Genomic DNA, 18,966 nt, shown 5'->3' with positions numbered 1-18,966 from the left:
TGCTATTCGCGATATTGTATATCTGCTATATATGCACAGGAAAATAAACACAGGTCTTCATAGAAATTTGATTAAAAATCTTAGAATCTTTTCGAACCAAATACAATAAATATTGTAATTGCTTTGGCATTAAAATAACAATTTGAAATGTATATTTTACTAAAAGACTAATATCTGCACAGGAAAATGGGCACAGGTCTTCGTAGAAATTTAATTAAAAATCTTCGAATCATTTGGAAGCATTCACAATGAATATTCTAATTGCTTTACCCTTAAAATATCAATTTGAAATGTATATTTTACTGAAAGACTGATTTTTCTCTCTCTGCACTTAGCTAACTTAAATGCGTGCTTGGCTTTTTTCTTCTTTTAACTGTTTGCGCTGCCCACATGCGATGGCCTGGGCTTGATAAATAATTTTAGTTTTATAAACACAAATTGACACTTCAAATTGTTTGCCAAAAAAACCGAAACTCGTGGTGGGGAGAGAACGAATCGCAAAATCGAAAAATGAAATCAATTTGAATTAAGCCGCCGCGCTTTGAAGAGATTTCTTTGGCCTCGAGGGGTGGAACCTGCCTCGATTTGGATATATTAACCATATTGGCCATATCATGACCGAAAACACTTCTCGGAATCCAAAAGGCAGGTAGCCGCCCCACTTGCTCATATTCTTGTTCTTGTTCTTTAGTTTTTTTTGCCGCCCTGGGCTCCTTCACAAAAATATGCGAATCCGATTCGTATCGGCAAAGATCTGAACACGGCTTCTAATTCCGCGGGGCATCGAAATGGCACCAAAAAACCTGCCTTTTTCGTGGCTAAAGATATTCGGATTTTCAAAGAGCAACGCAATCGTTATTGCCGCATTATGCTCGCGTTAATTAATTGTTTATTTGTCTGGCGATTACCACCGATTTTCGTCATGCAAGTGGGGTGTTTGTAATTACAGACGGAACTCGCTAAAGGTAACGCGCTATAGGTAGATAGCCAGTTAAAGAAATAAGTTAAATTGGAGTTAGCAAGAGAATTCATTGGCTACATAGATTTAAGACGGCTAAGAATGTTGTATATTTATGTTACAAGTAACTCAGTTGAGGAAAGTCATCTTATAGTTTGAATAAAACATTATCTTTAAATATCCCTTAATAAATAAATATCCTTAACTAACCATTGCAATAATTGCATGCAATAATTGTGCTTGTTCGTTGTTAATTTTTTTATATATTTTTTTTATGCCTTCAAAAATATCTGGAAAACGTCACGGGGGAACTCATTATTACAATCATTTGTTTAGGGCGCCAGTCTTATCAGCGTTATGGTTCCGCGTAATTGATCTAGTTTTGTGGCGATCGCTGCATTCTACGCGGCATTGGGGGAAAATGTTGTTGGGGGCGATTGGTAGTAAATATTATCACAGCTGACCGCAACTAGCGGGCAAACACAAGAAGGCGACTTAATAGGCCAGTGATCGGAAAACTCACCATGGAAAATGCGGCAATGCGGCGGGGGAAAAACACCTGCCGACTGTCGATCCAAATCAAGTTCGGTTGGGGAATTGCGTTTATCGTATTTATCGACTGCACTTTGTTTCGCTTTTATTGAGGGGTTCTTGTTGCTGTTGTTGTTGCTGGTTCTTGCCACTTGGCGGTTGCTGTTGCTGCTGCCGTTTTAATTAGCAATACAAACACATTAGCTAATGCACACGCGCGACACACAGCCACATGAAATTGGCGCCCACGCAGCCGAAAGCGCCAACAAGCAAACGCGTTTATTGAAAACGCAGCACAGAACTCGCACTAAAGCCAAACTCAAATTCAAATTCAATTCTCAAACTCAAATTCAAATTCAAATACAAAAATCAAAAACCAAAACAAAATATTAGGTGATGGCTGCACATGCACTTTGCATTTGCAATTTGCCGCTGAGCGGAGTTCTCGGCTCAAAGCAACTGAAAACAACGCGAAACAACACCGAACAACACTAAACACCACGAAGAAACACCTAACATCTCACACCTGCTGCCGGATGCCAAATACCGGATAACCGATTCGTTCGAGTGATCGCGAGTGACTGAAGTGACGGCGAGCTTGCGCGGCTTCATCTTCTACCGATCGCCCGATTCCGCGCGTTCATTTAAAATCGATTGCTTGTTTTATCGATAGGTTATTGTGTCCAAGTTTCTGAAGCTTATTCTCGAAATTGTGGAAGAAATGCTTACCGCAAACCTTAAACTGAATTTTCTCAAAATTATGTAAATGTAAAAATGTAAGCAATAATACAAAAAAGTAGTGAATGGCATCATCAGCATTAAGTATTCTTTTTCAAGAGCATAAAAAATGGTTCTATATGAACTGAAGATTTTAGAAACAAACTAAACAAACGAATCCTTTCTAACAGCATTTATAACTATATTTTGTGAAAATACGAATTCCATTGTTAACATTGACAGTTAACGGTTAACAGCTGTAACGCAAATAACATGCGCTGCTAACCGGTTCGCGAGCCAGTTCGTAATAACAGAGAGGCACTGGTGAGCATATTTAAATTTTAAAATATCCGTTTGTGTTTTTAATAGAGACTTTAATATATTATTATTTAAACTATATTTTTATTTTTTTACTATTACTATTAATACTACTATTACTATTAATATAATGGCATATAGTAGCTTAAATTAGCTGAATATATCTTATAAGCTTTTCTGTAAGTATTATGTTATTTCTTATCATATACATATATGGTATATTTTGATTGCTTATTTTATCTGCACGAATTAAATTAATACAAACATTAAATTAAACAACAAAGTAAACTAAACAAATATTTATACAAATTATTAATAATTTTAATTTCTTTCGCTCGTATTAAAAGACACTAGTTTTAGACTTAACGATGCTACCATCAGTACTAAATACTTGTTAGATAATAGTTAAGTTTATTAAAAGTAATGTCAGTATGTTTCGGTTTACTTTGATCCATCATATTTTAAAAGGCGCGCCAAGCATTGTGTACCTAGATAGCTATCGATATTTTCTTATTTTTTGCGTGTCGCTATGAATGGCAATGAGTATTGACTGCAAAGCGATGAGCGTTTTAGAAGCCCTGATTTTAACCGAAGCAACGATTGGCGCCAAAAATTTGAATTTCAAATGCATTTAAAATTTTCTCATACTTAAAAATAAGAAGAAAGCCCTCTGTAAACCTCTTCAAGGTGTTTGTTTATAAAATACTAACTGCAATTTCGTAAATTAGTAAGTAAAATGTATTAATTTTACCTCCTGATAAATTCAAATTAATTTGCTTCATGATTATGAGAAAATAGTATTTTTTGTTATTCAAAGGGTAATGATAAATGCAAGACTTTCAAGTATGCAAGCCTCTGGTTAACTTTAAGATCACAGATAATTAGTTTGTGTTAGCAACGTCTTGCGAATGTGAAATCTTCCATCAGCAAATCTGTTCACTACCCGCAAACGCTATCTCCACCCAAATTCGAAAAAAGCCTCGACTTGTTTATGGAAATGTTTGATGGCTCAAACAAGGTTTATTTTCAAATGACTTAAAACTAGCTGGAATAACGCTCAACATGTGATGTGGTGGTGCTGGCACGCCCACTTGGTCTAGAATCGTCCTTGACCCTGGCGACTCTCCTGCTGGGGATGGGTGCGGATGTACTCCAGTGACTTCAGGATGGCCGCTGGGATTGGAGGCGGCGTGGGCAGATGGGCGCCGGCTGGGTGGTAGCCATTGCCGTCGGCGGTGTAGGTCAACTGGATGAGCTGACCATCGGGCGCATAGTAGGCGTTCGAGCCACTGGCATAGTAACCGCCCACACCCGATTCCTGGCCAGCGATGCCATTGGACGTCTGGTACTGATACGCATAGCTGCCATCCTCCTTCAGGTCGCTCTTGTACTCGCGAGTCTCGGCCCGAGCATCGAAGGAGTCGGCCTGGACACAGGACACAGCCAGGGCGGCAACGGCAAGGACGAACTGTGGGATAAGGATAATGCTAGTTGAAAGAGTTTGCCTCTTAAACCGAAAATCCTGAACTCACGAATTTGTTCATTTTGATGTGGATTGGGTTGGACTTGTTGTCACTGTGAACTCGCAACGAGAATGAATATGACCGAATTGGCCTGGCATCGCATTTATAGCATTTTGGCACGCCAATCATTTTGGGCCGGGCACTCGCAGTCGCAGTCGCCGAAAAACGCGTATAATTTGCAGCATTGAACCTGAACTGCCAACTGCCCCTCTCACAGATACGAAAAGTACACACACACTGGCATTTCAAGACTCTTCGGTGATTTTAGTGCTTTACTGCTTTAGTGATATTGGTGTGTGCGTGTGAGATAGTTTTTTGTTGGCCATAAACTTTATGCTCCTTTTTGTTCAACTTGTTGGCAGCCGGTTAATCAATTCTTAGGTCTGCGGCGAGGGGTTAATTTTTCATTAACACCTCCGCAAGTTGTTTGGTTAGCGCAATTTATAGTTGCCCCATCGCTTTATTTCCTTATAAACTGCCTTCCCCACGTATTCGCAAATTATTTTAAAGCGCCTGGCTTTTTGTGGCAGGATCATTTATAAATGTTGCGCCTAGTCCCTGGTGCCACAAAATCATATGCGAAACTTCATAATAAATCGTTCGCAGTAACAGCGAAATCGATTAAGAACCTCACATGCTGGGTCAACGCATTCATTTATTACAAAATCACCAAGCGCGTCCAAAATTGGAAAAGCCGAAAAACCCAAAAGGAAGTGGCAAGCAACCTCAGCTTTGCAGCAAGGCAGACGAACGACCTTGCCACCAATATTGGCAGACTGTCCGAAAATACGAAAGCTTATCGACAGCGGAGCAGGCAAGTTTGTATTAAGTTTTGATAAGAAAACTTGCGATGAGCGTCGATGGCGATGACGGTGACGTGACTCACGGGAAGTGCGAAGCTTCAGTGGGGGAAAATTGGAGCTATGGCTTCATTTCAAGCGGAAAGTCTGATCACTTAAAGCTTTTGGGCAGTAAATTAGACAAAGTATGAGAAAGGAAAAAAGGCTATAAAACAATATACTTACATAGGTGCTAAGTAAATAAACTAATATTGAACTTTAAAATTGCAAGCTTATTTAAAACTTTTTTATTTTATTGCTTATTTATGCAAGTTCAGGAATTTCGTAAATATTTTATATTTTAATATTGTCTAGATATTTCTAAAATTATATTATACAAATACAAAACCTTTTATTTTAAATAAGCTAGACCATGAGCTTGCCATACCTATTTCAATATATACATATATATAAATATATATATATAACAAGCTTGCCGCCTTATTTTTGGGCCATGTTAAAGGTGTCAGTCTGCCATCGCTAAAGTGGCCAAAAGGCATCGACTGGCGGCAACAAGAAGGGCACACGCTGTTTCCCCTGCAAGATTTGTGTTGGCCTTTTATAAGTACATGGATTGAACGGCTTGGCTGGCCAGTCCGGACCACACCAGACCTGACCAGACTGCGTCTGCTGCTCGGAAAGAATCTGACTCCGAGTTGGGGAGAAAAGTGAATGTGATGAGGGGCGATGTCGCATGGAGGCAGTAGCATCAGCAGCAGCAGCATCAGCAGCAGGAGCAGCATTATCTGCCCTCTGTTTTGCTGGCCTTTTTGGTGTTACTTTCGGCTTTTATGCCCCAAACCGGCTGTCCGGCAATTGGGCATTTATTTTTTTTTGCTGTACGTTCCTTTATACACACATATATATATGTGCGTATTTTTTTTTTGGCCAACACAATTGTCCGGTGCTCGTCGCTTGGGCGGCTTTAAATGAAAAGCAAAAGTTGTTACGATTCGTTGGAGTTTCCTCTGTGCCATTGCCGGTTGCCTTAAGCCGCTTCCGCTGTACTTAACCATCCTGCCCCTTAATGTTTTGTCATTGCTGTTGCTCCACCTCCTTCTACTCCCCCAATTGCGCCTGCTGCTGCTGCTCCTCCTCCTCCAAATCCCCATCCATCCATTAGGGCATCAATCCATCTTCGCGCGCATTAAGCTGAGACAAGGAGCACCAGCGGAAAATATACAAAAATGTGAACAAAAAAGGGGACTTGCTTTAGTGCAGCGACTCCTTGGCCAGTTCCTCACGCTCACCTGCTCCAACTCAATTGACCCACATTCGGTGGCGGCCACTTCTCCAGTCCGTTTCAGACTGGTCCCATCCAGTCCAGCCGAAGGTCGCTGTTTTAGCCCTAGTTTGGGCATGTCTTTGAATGTTTACTTAACGAGCAGTGCCGCATCTGCACTGTGAGAAAATAATATTCTAAATAAATAATATCTTAATAATATCAGGCATTCAAGAAGCGTTGAAGCTAAGTTAGACAAAGAGCATAGAAACTATAAAGGCATCTCTTCTTTATTTATCATTATTTACCAAATAATATTGTTATTGGTGTACTATATATATTTCAAATAAATTAATGGTAATTTAAGCGTTTTTAATATCATGTTATATAAAGAGTGCGCCCTTTTTCTTTCTCTGCACCTCGTCGATGGGCATTTGAATTTTATGGCCAATCCGCTGCTCCACATTCACTCATCTGATACATTTAGTGATTTTAATTAACTAAAACACCGTCAACGAAATCGACGCGACGCCTGCAGACTGTCTGGCCACTTTTATGGAGCGTTTAGGTTTATGCAGTTTCATTCGATGGTTAGTCATTCGATGGTACAGGTTTTAGCCGATTCTCCAGCAGATGTAACCCACATCTAACGCCCAAAAGTATTGGGGCAAATAGCGTTGGCGTTGGGCGTGGAAGGTCGGCCCTTGGGGGATTTTTGATTTTTTTTTTTGTTGTTTTATATGGTGATACAAATACAGATCGATCGATGGATTGCCGGCAAACAAAGTCAACGACTTTCGAAAATCTTGGCGCAACGACCTTCAATCCATAGAGACGAAATGGCTCTGCTAATTGCTTGTAGTTGCAACTTTCATTTCGATTCGCTTTGGAAATTCGGCTCGAGGTGGGGTTTTTTTCTTATTTTTTTTTTGGCAAGTTGGCACTTGTAGCTTCAATTTAAATCAGCACACGGCTTCATTGAATAACCCAATTAATTGGATTTTCATCCATTTGAATTTATTTTTTTTTGGCAACCAAACGGACTACATTTGTTCATGCATTTCTGGTGTGGCGAATATTTAAGGCTGATGGATTTTTAATCAAAAAGTTGATTCAATTTGCATGTTTCAAGTCCGTTTCCCTTCGCTGTTTGAATGGCTCGAATCTTTTGACAATTCATTTAAATGCGTGAATATGCCATAACATCGCACTACTAATTGATTTACTTCGTAAGCTTTTATGGCTCTGAACAAATTTGAGCAATAATCTTTGATATTTGCATCTTTCCCCTCAATTAAATTCAATTATGAGGGGCGAGGCACCCAGAAGAAGTCTGGTTTATGTAAACCCATCAAAACTGAGAGAATTTTTATGTGCATGCATGAAAATGTCGCAGCAAAAATGAAAGCAAAAATATATTGGCTTTTTATGCCGGCAGTGCATCAAATGTATATTTAATGCACTTTCACAGGCAACTGTGAAAGTGAAGATTAAATTATAGAACATATGTAACTGCATAGAACAGGGGAAAACACGATGACCCTTAAAGTTAAGACTTTAAAAAGTTATGAAAATAAAATACTGATGGTCACTGTTAATAAATACTTCATAATTATATTATTGAGTGTGAAAGCACACTCAATGGTGAAATAAATAAAACTGATAAATTAAGAATCTTAAAGTTAAGGCTTTAAAAAGGTTACACCATAAAATACTGAATAATTAATACTTAATAATTAAATTATTATGTGTGATAGCACATTCACTGGTAAGGGAAATAAAACCAATAAATTAAGAATAAATGATTGAATTAATGCTTTTGGCCAGTAGCAGCGCAGTAGAGGCATAAAACCATATTTCCCATGACCTAATTGTTAACTGAAATTTATGAGCGGAACCAGTTGCCCGAAAACCGAAGCCAGGTGCATTTTGCATGTGAATTATGGCCAGGCCGCTTTCAAATTCTGATTGATTAGCATCTGCTCCAAACTAGGGAAAAATTAGCAATAATTTGTGAGTGGGATGGGGAGAATCCATTGAGCATTTCACGCCCAGCACATCCACCAAACCCAAAGCACGAGCCATTTCATCCACTTAACTGGATACAAGGCACTGATAAATCTTTGGGGCACAGTGAATCCATTACGGATTTCGTAAAAGTGGTCATCTTACATACGAATATGCCACGATTGGTGGTGAGCAACCTGGTCGTGGTTAATTAATGAATTAACACAAACACTTAATTACTCAAGCGCCGGCAGCGAAGAGCTGCGGTCTCTTGACCCGCGGGAAGTGGAGCTGCAGAAGAGGGGTCAATCGACCAGGTGGCCAGTACCAGGTTGGTTTCTGTTTCTGTTTCAGTTTCCGTTTCGGTTTCGGTTTCTGTTTCACTCGAAACTTTGTTAATGGAACTAGCTGTGGAAGCCACCTAAAATCGAGTTAATTGCCGCTTGCAACCGTTGCTGGCTCTCGGCTGTGAAATCCAAAATGAGCTGCCACATGTGATGTGATGAGTTCCAGTTCCCCCCCCCTTCTGCACCACCACAATTATCATCACCATCAGGTCTAATGGTTGCACACAACACTTTCCTCACTTTCGTTGGCAGATCAATTCGGATTTTCTGGGGTATAAAAGCGCCGGGTCGAGGTTACTGAGCCATCAAACACAGTTTAGCTCTTAGGGTCAAACCAGCAAATAAACCATAAACCAAATCTCAACCTAAGCCAGGCGAAAATGTCGAAGATCGTAAGTCAAAAACAAGAAGGAGCTCCCCAAAGGGATATAATAACAATTCATGTGATTGCAGAACGTCGTTGTATTTGTGGCCATGTCCGTGCTCCTGCTCGCAGTACAGGCTCGTCCCTCCGATTCCCCGGATGCCCATGCCGAGATCCGGAGCTTTGTCAACGAGCTGAAGCAGGGGGATGGCAGCTACAACTACCAGTTCGAGACATCCAACGGCATTGCCCAGCAGGAGCAGGGAGTGGGTGGCTACTATGCCAGCGGCTCATCGCAGTACTACACACCCGAGGGCCAGCTCATCCAGTTGACCTACACGGCCGATGAGAACGGATTCCAGCCGCAGGGCGAACACCTGCCCACACCGCATCCCATTCCCGAGGCCATCCTCAAGTCGCTGGAGTACAATCGCAACCACCCGGAGGAGGATGGCGAGTATGAGCACCATCATGACCACCATCATGGTCAGGAGCAGGGTGCGCAGTATCTGCAGCCAGCTGGAGCTCTGCTCGCACCTGCCTCGTCGCCAGTGGTGTCCGTGGGTCAGGTCCTGCCCTACGACAGGAAGGTATAAGGCGGCACCATCTACTGCATCCGCTTCCATCTCGTCCAGCTGCCCATGTTGTTTTCGCCTGTCTGTTTGCATAGTCAGTACATCCAGAACATCATAGCATATATGGCATCCAGCATATATGGTGGTGCCCATCAAACAGCAGAAAGAACATCGGAGCAACTACATCTGGACGCGGTGGCACACCCACTCGCATACCCACACGCACACGCACACACACACACACACTGTATATATATATTTCCATCAACATGCTCCCGGGCTGCTCAAAGGTCCTTCGTCCTGTGAGCCGTGCTCCTCCATTCCGTGTCCGTTGGCGGCTCGACTGACGTTGACATTTATTGCCAGAGATAATAATAATGTAATAAAAGAAAAATACAATTTAATATGCTTGTTTATACTATGAGTGCCTGGGCCAAGACGAGAGCATATGGCCGTGCCCGAAGCCATTGCACAGTGAGAAAAAATATGCCAACTAAATAAATCATAACTGGTAAACTGATTCAGAAACATTTAAAAGGAAAAACGACTTAGGGAAGTCCCCTCTTCAATGTGAGCAATATGAAAATTAATATCAATTTTAGCAAAAATTAGAAGGGAATTCCCCTTTGAATGCCAAAAGTGATGGATTTGCTTACAAGTGTGAGAAACCAGTTTTACACCTCATCACAACTGGTCAGTAGGCAATGTGTATACCTTCACACCTTTAAGCACTATTATTAGTAAGTAAAAATATTTAATTTTCGCTTAAACACTAATATTTTTCTCTGTGTCAATGCCATCGCATCGCCCACATGCATCATCGCAGTGGCTAACCCCTTGAGATATTCCTACAAGTGTGCAGAAATCTCGTTCAGAATTATCTATATATGAATTCAGACTGGGGAAAGTTCAATCAGAAATTAATAAATGCACGCTGGTATTTGCTGCTGCTCGAAAGGTTGTATTATGCAAATTCCCTTCAATGAAGTAACTTCAATCATCATTGCCGGGTTGATTAAATTAACAAGTTGTATTTGCCGTTGATAATCTCGATTACCATTGTTCGTGTTTCTTCGGCAAACATTCGGCTTTGAATTTGATGAGGTTGTGTCAGCGCTCCACCCAAGTTCATGATTTTAAAGGGTATAGCTCTGCTTGGGAGTGAATTTTCAGGTGTTTTCTGCAGAGTAGCATATTAATGGTAGCATATAAAGAGTATACCAAATTCGTTGAGAAGTATCTCACTGGTAGAGGAAAGTGCATTTCCACTAGCTAAGTAAGGTATATGCTTAGATGGTATATGATGTTCAGGGAACTCAGTAATAACAGTCCTCACTTTCATTACAGAGCATACAATAGTCGCTAGTATCCCATGATGGGAACTCCATATCTTGCATTAATGACTGAAAACGTGTGGCCAAAAGCAGTTTATTGGGCGAAATATGGGTCGCTCTGCATGCCCGACTTGTTTGCATATTCGGAGTCTGTGTCTGCATGACGGCTTTGTCTTTGACTATCGGATCGGAGCACTATAAATAGTCAATCGGGGGCCCAGAGTGACAGCATTAGCCCCTCGGTCAACAAACCAGCAGCAGCAACATGTACAAGCTCGTAAGTGGATAAGTGGATAACAGATTCCTTCTGCATGGATCTAGTGATTTAACTGGACTATTCTATACCATTAGCTCCTCGTCGTCGCCCTTTTCGGATGCGCCTTGGCCGCGCCACTGAACGATGATGTCATCACCAAGTTCCTGACCAACCAGGATACGGACGGCACCTACGCCTACGACATCGAGCAGGCTAGCGGTATCCAGATCAAGGAGCAGGGTCATGCCGGCCACAGTGCTCAAGGATCCTTCGCCTACATCTCCCCCGAGGGCGTTCCCGTCGAGGTGGTGTACACCGCCGACGAGTTCGGCTTCCACCCACAGTCCAACTTGCTGCCCACTCCCCCTCCAATCCCAGAGGAGATCCTGCAGTCCATCCGTTACATCCAGGAGCACCCCACTCCCGAGGAACTGGCCGATCGTGAAGTTCGCGCCAGGCAGATCTAGATCTGGATTGAAAATAGTAATCTTAAGCTTGCCAAAGTAGTCTACACACGATGTGTTCATCATCCCAGCCATTCGATTAAACCACATCCAGCTTTTGGTTGGTGTTAATTCCACTTATTTGCGGACTATCTAATTTGCTTGGGAAAGAACCAATTAGTGGGACAATACAATAGATTTTATTCCAGCTGAAGCGGAGGCAAAGCTCCGCACTTCATACTGAATATTTAACGCCATTGCCTTTGGTGAACAGTGGCTCCAAAGTTGCCCAAAATCTATAGTTTCGTTTCTTTGACAGCAGCGGATTTTCGAAAGTTCGTTCCTGATTGTTTGGGATCACAAAACGAAATCTGGGCAACCAAAGATACTTTCTGTGGCAATCTACACAGCTGAAGGCCAAGGTCAACGTGGGCGAAAAGCGAAAAAAACAATAGCTTCAAGGGAGACTTTGTTTCAAATAACATGGAAAGTGTAAAGATATTGGGCTAAACTTGTTTGTGGCCAAAACAAGTCTGTGGACTTACTTTGTTGACTTTATTTTACCACACGTGCTGAAAGTGAGAAATGGTGGTAAAATGGTGGCTTTAAAATAAAATCGATTCATGAGATATGTTTTTGATCTAAAATTGGAGTCACTCTTGACATAGAATGAAAGAAAAATAAAAATCAAATTGGCCAACAAAAACACTGTGCGTTTGCTGCTCATTAACATTTGACATGAGGCAAGTTAATTTCTGCTTTTGGCTGCGATTTTATGGCCGGGAATTGAATGAGTGTCTGCTGGAAATGGAAATTCATTAAGACACTTACATTCAGAGGAGCAGGAGCAGCAGCAGACTCACACAGACTCATAAGACACTTGGCTAACACGCACACAGCGCCATTGATGCGTGATGGTTTTTTGGCGGCGGAAAATGGTGGGAAAATCGAAGGAAAATTGGCGAAAGTCTGGCAAACTCTGGAGCGGGACTCTCATATCAATTAGGCACGCTCAGCGGCGGATATGAGTAGTTAATTAAAAAGATCGGGACGCGGGAAGAGTTAATATGCGATGTGTGAACTGCCATAAAACTTAGCAACCCAAAGAGGACAAAGGACGATGCTGTAAAAGCTTATGATTCGCTCTTCAATTTTCGGTCGTAACAACGCTCATGCTAATGTCAACCCATTATATCTGTGGATCTGCGGTCACCACTTGAGGTGGTGGCACAGGTGCTTCAGGTGTTCCTGGTGCTGGGATTCAACTTCTGCGGGGGACAACAGCACAAAGCTGCTGTGTAATCAAAAACTTTTATTTCTGATTTTGCTGAAAATCTAATTATAAATGCGTTGTGGAAATGTGGCTCTTATTTCCGGTTCAGCTCGTTTTGGAGTCTGGGTCTCATACGTACAGGACACTGAATGGTTTGTGACTGTCGTATCCCGAGTATTCTGCTGTTTATTCCCGGCGATTGTCGTTCATGTGCCAAGTCGTAAACTGGAGCAGGTTGGGCTCAGATCTGCTGTTTGTCCTGAAAAGCAATACATTTTTAAATAATTGCGAGATATCAGCGGAATCGTAAAGCGCAAAATATGCATAAACGGTTTGTAAAGCTTAAATAATTGAAACGTGCCTATATTTCCATATATCTTAAAGCGATAAGGTTTCACAATTATGTTGTGGAAATCAAAGAAACGAAAGTATTTATGTTTACTCTTGAACTTACGTATTGTAATCTAAAATCAGTTGGGCTCGATTCGTTAAGCCTTTGAGTAATGCGGGTGCAGATAAGCCGGTGCACTTTCCCGGAAATTTTAGCCCGTATATTCAGGCATTAAACAAATGGGCCAATAACCCTAAGCTCAGTTGCCGTGCAATTTGGATTTATAGTCGGTATAAACTATGCACAAAATTAGCTTCTCTGTGCGTCTTTTATTTGGCCATAACCCAACCAACTGTAGCGCATTTGGCCCAGTGTCTGGCCCACTTCTTCACCCTTTTTTTTGCCCGAACATCAAGAATAGACAAACAGAACTACCCTTTTGTGACCGTTTCAATGCAAATACGTTTGTGGGAGACACAGGGATACCTTTTCTATTTGTCGGGATTGCGAGTGGCCACGGGCGGAATTGAGGGTCCATGCCATGTCCATATTTAAGCAGCCAAACAACGGCTGGCGAAATAAAAAAATTACTTTGTTTGCAGCTCGGTGAGAACATGGTCACGGCATGTGTCACGTAGCTGCCTAAATATGTGAGCGAGTCCTGGGAAATGACAAGGACCTGCCAGGACTTCTTTTTTTATCCGCGGGCAAGCACAACTCGGAATTGACGAACATTTCAAAAACAAAGCAAAAACTGAAGCGAGCAAAATTTTGACGATCTTGTTCTAGCATTATCTATATTCATACATATAAATTCTGACTGGTGCAAGTTCAATCAGAAATTAATAAATACGCGCTGGTTTTTTTTGCTGCTCGGAAGGTTGTATTATGCAAATTGTCATTGGCCCTTCGATTCCAAGTTGATTCGCGTCACGAGCTGAAAAAATGTTGTAACTCGAATCATTGAATAAATTAACAAGTTTTATTTGTTGTTGATAATCTCGCTGGTTTTTACCATTGGTGTTTGCCGAAGAGCAAAATTTGACTTTGATTTTGATGCATTGAGGTTGTGTCAGTGCTCCACCCAAGTTCATGGTTTTAAAGGGTATTTATAGGTGTTTTCAGCAGAGTAACACCCAATAATGTAATTTATTTTTGATTTATTATGTTTTTGCACATAACTCGTAGAGCAGAAAAGTATGTAACAGGTAGCAGGAAGCGTGTCCGATATATATATTCCTTACCAGGTCCGTCTGTCCGTCCGTCTTTCCGTCCGTCCATCTGTCCGTTCGTCTGTCCCTTCGTCTGTCCGTAAGTCGGTTGGTCTGTTTGTCCGTCCGTCTGTCCGTCCGTATGAACGACGAGATATCAGGAACTTGAAAAGCTGAAAGTTGAGATTATACTATTATTATTTGAGAGACATTGACGCAGCGCATGTTTGTTTCCTTACGTTGCCACCTCCACTTTAAACTTTTAAAAAAGTCTTCTTATATAGAAAACAAAGGGATTACAAATGTTTTTTTTAATGTTTTTTTTTTCTTCTCCAATTTATCTTGATATTGCAGAAAGTGATGAGTATAGGATAGACGGAGAACTCGACTATCGCGTTGTTTCTCGTTTAAATTATTTTTTATCTGCTCATATATATTTCTGTAAAAAAAAGAAGCAAATTAGTATGGATAATAAACAAACCTTCACCTTCATAAGAGAGTATGCAATAGCCGCTATTATCCCATGAGGGAACTCCATATCTTGCATTAATGACTGAAAACGTGTGGCCAAAAGCAGTTTATTGGGCGAAATATGGGTCGCTCTGCATGCCCGACTTGTTTGCATATTCGGAGTCTGTGTCTGCATGACGGCTTTGTCTTTGACTATCGGATCGGAGCACTATAAATAGTCAATCGGGGGCCCAGAGTGACAGCATTAGCCCCTCGGTCAACAAACCAGCAGCAGCAACATGTACAAGCTCGTAAGTGGATAAGTGGATAACAGATTCCTTCTGCATGGATCTAGTGATTTAACTGGACTATTCTATACCATTAGCTCCTCGTCGTCGCCCTTTTCGGATGCGCCTTGGCCGCGCCACTGAACGATGATGTCATCACCAAGTTCCTGACCAACCAGGATACGGACGGCACCTACGCCTACGACATCGAGCAGGCTAGCGGTATCCAGATCAAGGAGCAGGGTCATGCCGGCCACAGTGCTCAAGGATCCTTCGCCTACATCTCCCCCGAGGGCGTTCCCGTCGAGGTGGTGTACACCGCCGACGAGTTCGGCTTCCACCCACAGTCCAACTTGCTGCCCACTCCCCCTCCAATCCCAGAGGAGATCCTGCAGTCCATCCGTTACATCCAGGAGCACCCCACTCCCGAGGAACTGGCCGATCGTGAAGTTCGCGCCAGGCAGATCTAGATCTGGATTGAAAATAGTAATCTTAAGCTTGCCAAAGTAGTCTACACACGATGTGTTCATCATCCCAGCCATTCGATTAAACCACATCCAGCTTTTAGTTGGTGTTAATTCCACTTATTTGCGGACTATCTAATTTGCTTGGGAAAGAACCAATTAGTGGGACAATACAATAGATTTTATTCCAGCTGAAGCGAAGGCAAAGCTCCGCACTTCATACTGAATATTTAACGCCAGTATCATGCCATTGCCTTTGGTGAACAGTGGCTCCAAAGTTGCCCAAAATCTATAGTTTCGTTTCTTTGACAGCAGCGGATTTTCGAGAGTTCGTTCCTGATTGTTTGGGATCACAAAACGAAATCTGGGCAACCAAAGATACTTTCTGTGGCAATCTACACAGCTGAAGGCCAAGGTCAACGTGGGCGAAAAGCGAAAAAAACAATAGCTTCAAGGGAGACTTTGTTTCAAATAACATGGAAAGTGTAAAGATATTGGGCTAAACTTGTTTGTGGCCAAAACAAGTCTGTGGACTTACTTTGTTGACTTTATTTTACCACACGTGCTGAAAGTGAGAAATGGTGGTAAAATGGTGGCTTTAAAATAAAATCGATTCATGAGATATGTTTATACCCGTTACTCGTAGAGTAAAAGGGTATACTAGATTCGTTGAAAAGTATGTAACAGGCAGAAGGAAGCGTTTCCGACCATATAAAGTATATATATTTTTGATCAGGATCAGTAGCCGAGTCGATCTGGCCATGTCCGTCTGTCCGTCCGTCTGTCTGTCCGTCTGTCCGTCTGTCCGTCTGTCCGTCTGTCCGTCTGTCCGTCTGTCCGTATGAACGTCGAGATCTCAGGAACTACAAAAGTTAGAAAGTTGAGATTAAGTATACAGACTCCAGGGACATAGACGCAGCGCAAGTTTGTCGATTCAGGTTGCCACGCCCACTCTAACGCCCACAAACCGCCCAAAACTGCCACGCCCACATTTTTGAAAAATGTTTTAATATTTTTTCATTTTTGTATTGGTCTTGTAAATTTCTATCGATTTGCAAAAAAACTTTTTGCCACGCCCACTCTAACGCCCACAAACCGCCCAAAGCTGCCACGCCCACACTTTTGAAAAATGTTTTGATATTTTTTCATTTTTGTATTAGTCTTGTAAATTTCTATCTATTTGCCAAAAAACTTTTGGCCACGCCCACTCTAACGCCCACAAACCGCCAAAAACTGTCCTTCGCACTTACACTAGCTGAGTAACGGGTATCAGATAGTCGGGGAACTCGACTATAGCGTTCTCTCTTGTTTTGATCTAAAATTGGAGTCACTCTTGACATAGAATGAAAGAAAAATAAAAATCAAATTGGCCAACAAAAACACTGTGCGTTTGCTGCTCATTAACATTTGACATGAGGCAAGTTAATTTCTGCTTTTGGCTGCGATTTTATGGCCGGGAATTGAATAAGTGTCTGCTGGAAATGGAAATTCATTAAGACACTTACATTCAGAGGAGCAGGAGCAGCAGCAGACTCACACAGACTCATAAGACACTTGGCTAACACGCACACAGCGCCATTGATGCGTGATGGTTTTTTGGCGGCGGAAAATGGTGGGAAAATCGAAGGAAAATTGGCGAAAGTCTGGCAAACTCTGGAGCGGGACTCTCATATCAATTAGGCACGCTCAGCGGCGGATATGAGTAGTTAATTAAAAAGATCGGGACGCGGGAAGAGTTAATATGCGATGTGTGAACTGCCATAAAACTTAGCAACCCAAAGAGGACAAAGGACGATGCTGTAAAAGCTTATGATTCGCTCTTCAATTTTCGGTCGTAACAACGCTCATGCCAATGTCAACCCATTATATCTGTGGATCTGCGGTCACCACTTGAGGTGGTGGCACAGGTGCTTCAGGTGTTCCTGGTGCTGGGATTCAACTTCTGCGGGGGACAACAGCACAAAGCTGCTGTGTAATCAAAAACTTTTATTTCTGATTTTGCTGAAAATCTAATTATAAATGCGTTGTGGAAATGTGGCTCTTTTTTCCGGTTCACCTCGTTTTGGGGTCTGGGTCTCAAACATACAGGACACTGAATGGTTTGTGACTGTCGTATCCCGAGTATTCTGCTGTTTATTCCCGGCGATTGTCGTTCATGTGCCAAGTCGTAAACTGGAGCAGGTTGGGCTCAGATCTGCTGTTTGTCCTGAAAAGCAATACATTTTTAAATAATTGCGAGATATCAGCGGAATCGTAAAGCGCAAAATATGCATAAACGGTTTGTAAAGTTTAAATAATTGAAACGTGCCTATATTTCCATATATCTTAAAGCCATGAGGTTACATATTAATGTTGTGAAAATCTAAGTAGCTCAAGTATTTATGTTTACTCTTGCACTTCTGTATTGTAATCTAAAATCAGTTGGGCTGGATTCGTTAAGCCTTTGAGTAATGCGGGTGCAGATAAGCCGGTGCACTTTCCCGGAAATTTTAGCCCGTATATTCAGGCATTAAGCAAATGGGCCAATAACCCTAAGCTCAGTTGCCGTGCAATTTGGATTTATGGTCGGTATAAACTATGCACAAAATTAGCTTCTCTGTGCGTCTTTTATTTGGCCATAACCCAACCAACTGTAGCGCATTTGGCCCAGTGTCTGGCCCACTTCTCCACTTTTTTTTTGCCCGAACATCAAGAATAGACAAACAGAACTACCCTTTTGTGACCGTTTCAATGCAAATACGTTTGTGGGAGACACAGGGATACCTTTTCTATTTGTCGGGATTGCGAGTGGCCACGGGCGGAATTGAGGGGCCATGCCATGTCCATATTTAAGCAGCCAAACAACGGCTGGCGAAATAAAAAAATTACTTTGTTTGCAGCTCGGTGAGAACATGGTCACGGCATGTGTCACGTAGCTGCCAAAATATGAGAGCAAGGACCTGCCAGGACTCCTTTTTTCCTCCGCGGGAAAGCATAACCCGGAACGGGCGAGCATTTCAATTAAGCAAAAACTGAAGAAGCGAGCAAAATGATGACCGGAGTGGGAGCCATTCAGCCCTTTTGTTGTATTCATATTTATAGGGATTCGCAGGAAATTAATTTCCCTTTAACATTCTTCAGCTGGCGAAGGGAATATCCAACTTTAATGCCTTACTTACTTTCCACTTTCTACTTTTCACTTTCCATTTGCTGTGTAATTTTTCTCAGAGCCGAAAAAAAGTATGTGGGTATGGGCAACGCAACGAAAAACATTCACTGGCAGTATTAATAACAATAGTTCCGGCCATTTGAGATGGTCAGTTGATGGCGGAGGGGAATGAATGCCCAGACTTTTGACTTTTGCTAGCAAAATGAAAAATAATTTCCCACAATAATTGCAAAGGAAAACTTTCGGGTGAGTGAAGTGCTGAATTTTCGCTCATTCTGTTGAAATACCAATACGAATGACAGCGGCCATAGCTAAACAGTCAAACGAAACCAATTTATTCCCAAGTAAAAATCAATAGTCAAGTAGCA

General features: G+C 41.9%; 5 protein-coding genes across 7 annotated transcripts in view; 3 read left to right on the top strand and 2 right to left on the bottom strand.

Moving 5' to 3' along the window:
* The window catches only part of LOC6533266 (formin-J), a 30,306-nt gene extending 28,232 nt beyond the window's left edge, over positions 1-2,074 (bottom strand). For both annotated transcript variants that reach the window (XM_015194396.2, XM_002093956.4), the window contains exon 1: positions 1,482-2,074. The gene's annotated coding sequence lies outside the window, so the exon portion shown is untranslated. The remainder of the gene's footprint in view (positions 1-1,481) is intronic.
* Positions 2,075-3,509: 1,435 nt separating this feature from the next.
* On the bottom strand, positions 3,510-4,193 carry LOC6533265 (pupal cuticle protein Edg-78E). The gene is made up of 2 exons (XM_002093955.3): positions 4,057-4,193; positions 3,510-3,992 (listed from the first exon to the last, which is right to left on the bottom strand). The coding sequence occupies exons 1-2, from the start codon at positions 4,174-4,176 to the stop codon at positions 3,621-3,623; spliced, it is 492 nt and encodes a 163-aa protein (XP_002093991.2). The 5' UTR covers positions 4,177-4,193; the 3' UTR covers positions 3,510-3,620.
* Positions 4,194-8,782: 4,589 nt separating this feature from the next.
* LOC6533264 (pupal cuticle protein Edg-78E) lies at positions 8,783-9,799 on the top strand. The gene is made up of 2 exons (XM_002093954.3): positions 8,783-8,854; positions 8,916-9,799. Exons 1-2 carry the CDS (start codon positions 8,843-8,845, stop codon positions 9,420-9,422), a joined length of 519 nt encoding a protein of 172 aa, XP_002093990.1. The 5' UTR covers positions 8,783-8,842; the 3' UTR covers positions 9,423-9,799.
* A 285-nt stretch (positions 9,800-10,084) lies between these two features.
* LOC6533263 (pupal cuticle protein Edg-78E) lies at positions 10,085-11,575 on the top strand. 2 transcript variants are annotated; one of them, XM_015194395.3, is made up of 3 exons: positions 10,085-10,141; positions 10,749-11,012; positions 11,087-11,575. In XM_015194395.3, the coding sequence occupies exons 2-3, from the start codon at positions 11,001-11,003 to the stop codon at positions 11,456-11,458; spliced, it is 384 nt and encodes a 127-aa protein (XP_015049881.1). In that variant the 5' UTR covers positions 10,085-10,141; positions 10,749-11,000; the 3' UTR covers positions 11,459-11,575. The 2 variants fall into 2 exon arrangements, with proteins under 2 accessions (XP_015049881.1, XP_002093989.1); XM_002093953.4 differs by lacking the exon at positions 10,085-10,141 and adding an exon at positions 10,232-10,682.
* A 3,208-nt stretch (positions 11,576-14,783) lies between these two features.
* LOC6533262 (pupal cuticle protein Edg-78E) lies at positions 14,784-15,573 on the top strand. Its single transcript, XM_002093952.4, has 2 exons — positions 14,784-15,010; positions 15,085-15,573. The coding sequence occupies exons 1-2, from the start codon at positions 14,999-15,001 to the stop codon at positions 15,454-15,456; spliced, it is 384 nt and encodes a 127-aa protein (XP_002093988.1). The 5' UTR covers positions 14,784-14,998; the 3' UTR covers positions 15,457-15,573.
* Positions 15,574-18,966: the final 3,393 nt, after the last annotated feature.

The sequence above is a fragment of the Drosophila yakuba genome, chromosome 3L (genome assembly GCF_016746365.2).
Source record: "Drosophila yakuba strain Tai18E2 chromosome 3L, Prin_Dyak_Tai18E2_2.1, whole genome shotgun sequence".
In the NCBI taxonomy this organism is placed as follows: domain Eukaryota; kingdom Metazoa; phylum Arthropoda; class Insecta; order Diptera; family Drosophilidae; genus Drosophila; species Drosophila yakuba.
This window is presented reverse-complemented; position numbering and strand designations above follow the sequence as displayed.

Coding starts and splice junctions, on each gene's coding strand:
- LOC6533265 (XM_002093955.3), bottom strand. CDS start 4,176: ATGATTGGCGTGCCAAAATGCTATAAATGCGATGCCAGGCCAATTCGG. Junction 3,993..4,056: donor ACATCAAAATGAACAAATTC/GTGAGTTCAGGA, acceptor CTTATCCCACAG/TTCGTCCTTGCCGTTGCCGC.